Source organism: Salvelinus fontinalis, chromosome 6 (assembly GCF_029448725.1).
Source record: "Salvelinus fontinalis isolate EN_2023a chromosome 6, ASM2944872v1, whole genome shotgun sequence".
NCBI lineage: Eukaryota > Metazoa > Chordata > Actinopteri > Salmoniformes > Salmonidae > Salvelinus > Salvelinus fontinalis.
Window position 1 is genome coordinate 15,625,290 of NC_074670.1, and position 6,900 is coordinate 15,632,189.

At 43.4% G+C, this 6,900-nt stretch overlaps 1 protein-coding gene across 1 annotated transcript; it reads left to right on the forward strand.

Annotated features, from left to right (window-relative positions):
- The first annotated feature begins 2,569 nt into the window (after positions 1 to 2,569).
- LOC129857146 (farnesyl pyrophosphate synthase-like) lies at positions 2,570 to 6,622 on the forward strand. Its single transcript, XM_055925106.1, has 10 exons — positions 2,570 to 2,751; positions 3,429 to 3,584; positions 3,742 to 3,882; positions 3,989 to 4,069; positions 4,277 to 4,399; positions 4,486 to 4,574; positions 4,736 to 4,808; positions 4,896 to 4,973; positions 5,059 to 5,193; positions 5,355 to 6,622. Exons 1-10 carry the CDS (start codon positions 2,749 to 2,751, stop codon positions 5,547 to 5,549), a joined length of 1,074 nt encoding a protein of 357 aa, XP_055781081.1. The 5' UTR covers positions 2,570 to 2,748; the 3' UTR covers positions 5,550 to 6,622.
- Positions 6,623 to 6,900: the final 278 nt, after the last annotated feature.

A 6,900-nucleotide genomic window follows, 5' to 3' on the forward strand; every position in this document is an offset into this window, starting at 1 on the left:
AACTCACACACCATCTACCCCAAACTCAAAACTTACACACCATCTACCCCAAACTCAAAACTCACACACCATCTACCCCAAACTCAAAACTCACACACCATCTACCCCAAACCCCAAACTCACACACCATCTACCCCAAACTCAAAACTCACACACCATCTACCCCAAACTCAAAACTCACACACCATCTACCCCAAACTCAAAACTCACACACCATCTACCCCAAACTCAAAACTCACACACCATCTACCCCAAACTCAAAACTCACACACCATCTACTCAAAACTCACACACCATCTACCCCAAACTCAAAACTCACACACCATCTACCCCAAACTCAAAACTCACACACCATCTACCCCAAACTCAAAACTCACACACCATCTACCCCAAACTCAAAACTCACACACCATCTACTCAAAACTCACACACCATCTACCCCAAACTCAAAACTCACACACCATCTACCCCAAACTCAAAACTCACACACCATCTACCCCAAACTCAAAACTCACACACCATCTACCCCAAACTCAAAACTAACTATTACACCTGTCTAAGAAATCATACTCCCAAACTCGGGATTTCCTGTCTCTGAGATGACCTTGGACATAGCGATTTGATTTGTATGTTATGCTACAACTCCCCATAATGTACTCCAAATGAAACAGGAGCCTTGTTCAAATACTACAACTTCCCTCCTTGTGTATCAAATCGTACAAAATAACTAACCTCCCCCTAAGAATGACTTTAGCTGCATGTTCTGGCAATGCTTCTTACTTTTCTCCCTTTCTCTCTCTCTCTCTTGCACCCAAAACCTAGTTGCTCTGAGCCTTGTGTTGATATATAGTGAAGGGTCAATGTTGTACTCTTGAACCCAGAGCTGTAGATATACTGAGTTTTAACTAACTATCATCCATGAACTCTGTGATGTGTCTGGCTCTGGCTGAACGGTTATGTATGATAAATTACACCTCAGTATGATTCCAAAAGCACTAAAGAGATTCTTGCAATAAATGTACAGATACGTTTGTATAGATGTTGGGGATCAGATATTCAGGATGGTAGTTCCAGCAAGACTTAGTGGGAACTATGAGAATCTGGATATTATAGTCTGATACTGGAGGTTGGACGACATAAAGCGTGCAGTATTCTTAGAGGACATACTGTCTGGATTGGACTAGAAAGCTGGCTAACCTCAACCCAGTCGGACAAGAGTTATACACTCAATGGCGATATCGTGAAGACTTAAGTTTTGAATAAACACACAATTATGTATGTAACTGATTTAAACACAATACACATATGCACACACACACACAGACACACAACCACACACGCACACTCAAACACACAGAAGCACTGAGCTGTGTTAAAAATGTTGCTATAATTTCTACCTCCTATTTTGCACATTGTATAATTGTATGGCTTGAAGTGATAGAGCCTAACTGAATAAACATATTATTCGCTTCAAATATGATACATAAATGTTCTAATACAAGAACTTTTAATGCAAGTCATGTATTTCAACATATTGAATAAATGATCCACAACATGAAAGTGTTCATGTGTGTAATGTGTTCAAAATGTGTAGTTAGGCTAAACATTTTATAGAAATGCGCTATTCCATTTTATTCTATTCTTATGGAACCACAGATTTAATGTTGCATATTATACACTGCTCAAAAAAATAAAGGGAACACTTAAACAACACAATGTAACTCCAAGTCAATCACACTTCTGTGAAATCAAACAGTCCACTTAGGAAGCAACACTGATTGACAATAAATTTCACATGCTGTTGTGCAAATGGAATAGACAAAATAGACCTGAATCCAATTGAGCACATCTGGGACATCATGTCTCGCTCCATCCACCAACGCCACATTGCACCACAGACTGTCCAGGAGTTGGCGGATGCTTTAGTCCAGGTCTGGGAGGAGATCCCTCAGGAGACCATCCGCCTCCTCATCAGGAGCATGCCAAGGCGTTGTAGGGAGGTCATACAGGCACGTGGAGGCCACACACACTACTGAGCCTCATTTTGACTTGTTTTAAGGACATTACATCAAAGTTGGATCAGCCTGTAGTGTGGTTTTCCACTTTAATTTTGAGTGTGACTCCAAATCCAGACCTCCATGGGTTGATAAATTTGATTTCCATTGATACTTTTTGTGTGATTTTGTTGTCAGCACATTCAACTATGTAAAGAAAAAAGTATTTAATAAGAATATTTCATTCATTCAGATCTAGGATGTGTTATTTTAGTGTTCCCTTTATTTTTTTGAGCAGTGTATATTGTTTCATGTATTAGACTATTAACCAAGAAACCTCTAACTCATGCTAAGCAATTGATTGGGTTAATGTACATATTTTGAAGGCAGTTCCTTTCACCACAAACTCTCTAAACATCAGACATGTCCCCCCCATCTAAACTCCTCCTCTTCCGGATTTCTATTGGTTAGTCAGCCCGAAAGCCCATCCTGGTTCGATGGCGTTATCGAATCAAAAGGCTCGATGTCATATGAAGCCTTGTGGTTCCACGGCCCTGCGATCACTCGCGAAGGCTGTCGGGACGTTTAGTTCAGAAGCTATGCGATAAAATAAACGTCAACATGGTCAAAAACTACAATACACCGAATTCCCAAGTTCTGTGTGCGTCATACTCTCCCATTTGACAGGTAAAGAAACACAAGTGAAGAGGGATTTGCCAAACAGACTGCCACTACGAGCAAGGACAAGATAATCATGGTAAGAAGGGCTGCAGATATTGCAACCTAGTGTGTAATTGCTTATCTAGTAATCTATTCACGAAAGGGATCTAACTCTCAGGCTTGATATCGCTCTGTGTCGTAAATGGCTAGCCAGACAAGTTAATAACTATCTGGAGACTAAGCGCTGTCTACTGTAGCTAGGTAACGTTAGCTAGCTAGTTGAATTCTAGCCAAGGTAACTTGCTATTTTTACTAATGTTAGTGGGCCATCTCTATTATTAGACTTTGTTTATCTGGGTCTTTCGAGATAGTGAACACAGACTGTTAGCTATAGTTTCATCTCAAATTCGTCACATTACTGCAGAGAACAGGCTGTTGAAGCTACTGCTGACAGAACCGGTGGGATGTTGCTAGCTGTCATTTACTCTAGTTGTGCAGTTTGCTGTAAAGATGTTCACCCTGTCTGCTTGTGTGTGTAATGAGCTTACAGTTTTAGTTAGTTAGCTACATTGCTATAGCCAACTAACTTAGTACTGTTAGCTAACAAACTGAGTTGTTGACAATGTGAAATATGTTTCTGTATAAGGATTTTTTTTGGTGGGGGGGGGGTAAGCACAAGCCAGACCTTGTACTAAAATGTGATTCTTTGGAAACTAATGCTGTTTTCTATCTCCTTGACTTTCCCTCATAATCTGAAATGTCCTCTGCTCTCAGGGTGACAGTAGTTGCAGCAACGGGACCCACCACTCGGGGGCGGTGCAGTCAGACCCACAGCTGTTTGAGGCCCAGTTTGAGGAGCTGGTGACCGAGCTCACAGAGCAGGACCTCACAGACTCTGTCCTCGCTGACGCTCTCAACAGACTCCGAGAGGTAGGGGTTGTGAGACCATAGGAATTTAAAAAAACACTTTCTCCTTCAGATCTATGAGAAGTGTCTAGGGGTAGTTGCTAGGGTTTGATTTGAGAAATTGAGATGTGCAAAGATGCCATACAACTCATCTCTATTTCTCTGTCTTTCTTTCTCTTAGGTGTTGCATTACAACACTCCTGGAGGAAAAAGAAACAGAGGTCTGTCTGTGATTGGCTCTTTGAGGGAGCTTGTTCCTCCCACTGAGCTGACCCAGGATGCTGTGCGACGGGCCCTGCTGGTTGGCTGGTGCATTGAGCTGGTGAGAGACACACACACTCAGTTATTGCATCAATTAGCACTTTGCTGAGGTACCACAGTGAAGTGACTAACACTGACTTTTTATTTCTCTCTCTCTCCTCTCTCAGCTCCAGGCGTTCTTCCTGGTAGCTGATGACATCATGGATGCTTCAGTGACTCGGAGAGGTCAGCCCTGCTGGTACAAGAGGGTGAGACTGACTAATGTTATCGCTCTCACAAGAATTGTAGTCTAATCTAAAAGCATTGTTATGGTCAGCCAACTGGTTTACCCAAAACTAACTGTAAGCTTACATCAACTTCCATATTGCATCACCTGTCACCAACACCATGTGTGCCTGTTAACGTAGTAGGCTTAAAGGGTTTGCTCAGTCAGTAACATAGCTGTTGTTTCTCAGGAGAGAGTGGGTCTGGATGCCATCAATGATTCCTTCCTCCTGGAGGGATCCATCTACAGACTACTGCGCAGACACTGCAGGGCACAGCCCTACTACGTACATCTATTGGAGCTCTTCACTGAGGTACACACACACACACACACACACACTTACACAGCTGACTCTTGTGCTGTAGCTGACTATTGTTTCTCTGTTCCTGTGTGTTTCAGACGTCCTTCCAGACAGAGCTGGGCCAGGCACTGGACCTGATGACCGCTCCTCCTGGTCAAATAGACCTCAACCGCTTCACCATGGAGAGGTTTGTAAGAGAGGTAGGGGGGGGGGGGTATAGAGATGAAGGGGTATATGGAGATTTAAGGTACAGGTGATTGGGTGTTGTTGATAGAATGAGTGTATGGCTGTTGGTGTTTGGAAGGGTATAATCTTTATTCTTTCTCCTTCCCTCTCCCTCTGTGTCAGATATAAGGCCATAGTAAAGTACAAGACTGCCTTCTACTCCTTCTACCTCCCTGTGGCAGCAGCCATGTACATGGTGAGTGTTTAGTGTTGTAACGTCTGGTCAGTCTCATTATACAAGGTGCAGAAACTGGAACTTATAGAAATAATGAATAATTCCCAGGCGGGCATCGACAGTGAAGAGGAACACAACAACGCCAAACACATCTTACTGGAGATGGGAGAGTTCTTCCAGATACAGGTGAGACCACAGTAATTCTATGAGACTGACACACACACGAACAATGTCATAACAGCATTGTTTTACAATGTTTCTCTGTTGCCAGGATGACTACCTGGATTGCTATGGCGACCCGGCTGTGACAGGGAAGATTGGAACAGACATCCAGGACAACAAATGCGGCTGGCTGGTGGTGACCGCTCTAGGGGTCATGACCCCGGAACAAAGGGTAGAGCTGGAGGTGAGAGGTCACAGTTGACCATTGAACTGTAAACACACCTAAGTCAAGCCATGATGGATGGAGGATTAAGGGAATTAATGCATTTATTTACTTCTTTACAGTAAACTGCTCTGACTAGACTCTCTGGTGAGAAATAATTCACTTTTATTTTCCTCTTCCAGTCATGTTATGGCCGGCATGACAGTGTGGAGAAGGTGAAAGCACTGTACAACACCCTACAGATGCCCACCCTGTACCACCAATACGAAGACGACAGCTATCAGCGCTTACAGAAACTCATCGCGCGTCACGCCCAAAACCTTCCACACGCAGTTTTCCTCAACTTCGCCAAGAAAATCTACAAGAGAAACAAGTGAAGACTATGATGAGGGGACTGTTTTTATTTAGTGTGTGTTGCACTGTAGCTGGACTGAGGGCTAGTTGGTGTGGCTGCTTCCATTTCGGTCCCTTGCCTCTTCCCCTTGCTCCTACCCCTTCAGTGAACACCATGGTGTTAAGGGATAGGGCAGGGCTCTCCAACTCTGGTCCTGGAGAGCTACCATCCTGTAGGTTTTTGCTCCAACCCTAATCTAACGCACCTGATTGTAATAAGAGTGGAAACCTACAGGAGGGTAGCTCTCCAAGAACAGGGTTGGAGAGCCCTGGGTTAGGTTAAGGGTCTAGGGACCTAAATAGAACAAGACTTTAGTTTGGACTGCGAGTGAGCCTGGTTGAGATTAGACCAGTCAGTCTTAAACCTGGTCTTTAAGGACCCCTGTGTGTGCCCATTTTGTTCTCCATAATATGATTTTCAATTATGTACAGAATAACTGATTACTCAAACTGGGAATACCATGTCATCAAAAAAGTATGTCTGTCTCTGTATCAATCTCTTTATTTATTGATGATGATGTGAGTATGACATCATGTCACTGTTAGGTACTGTCTGCTCTAGAATCCTGTGGATTTGATGATGGAAGGGAGAGACATCATTATTGGTTGATGATCACATCAATCAGGATGACAACCTGGGGCCCTGTTTAGCAGAGGGCTCTGGTCTCTACCGGCAGAGGGCTCTGGTCTCTACCGGCAGAGGGCTCTGGTCTCTACCGGCAGAGGGCTCTGGTCTCTACCGGCAGAGGGCTCTGGTCTCTACCGGCAGAGGGCTCTGGTCTCTACCGGCAGAGGGCTCTGGTCTCTACCGGCAGAGGGCTCTGGTCTCTACCGGCAGAGGGCTCTGGTCTCTACCGGCAGAGTGAATGGACTAGAGTAGGAAGCTTCCTGAAAGGAACAATCCTGCTGTCTCTCACACCATGTTCTGTCTTTGTATTTTGTTTTCTCTATATCCCTCTGTGTATAATCATCTCTTTCTGTCTAATTACTACTGTACATCTACCTGCTGCTGACAATATGGCATCTTATTGCTTTTAATAAAGAAATGTGACCAACATGGGTTTGGAATTCAGATCTTTTGTGGAAAACAATATAGTACAGCGAGGTCTGACATTGTGTATGGCTTTCCATCATGATTCATAAAGACAATGAGTCTATTTTTTTCTCGGTTCCTGTGTTTATTTATTTCACCTTTATTTAACCAGGTAGGCAAATTGAGAAAACGTTCTCATTTACAATTGCGACCTGGCCAAGATAAAGCAAAGCAGTTCGATACATACAACAACACATAGTTACACATGGAGTAGAACAAACATAGTCAATAATACAGTGAAA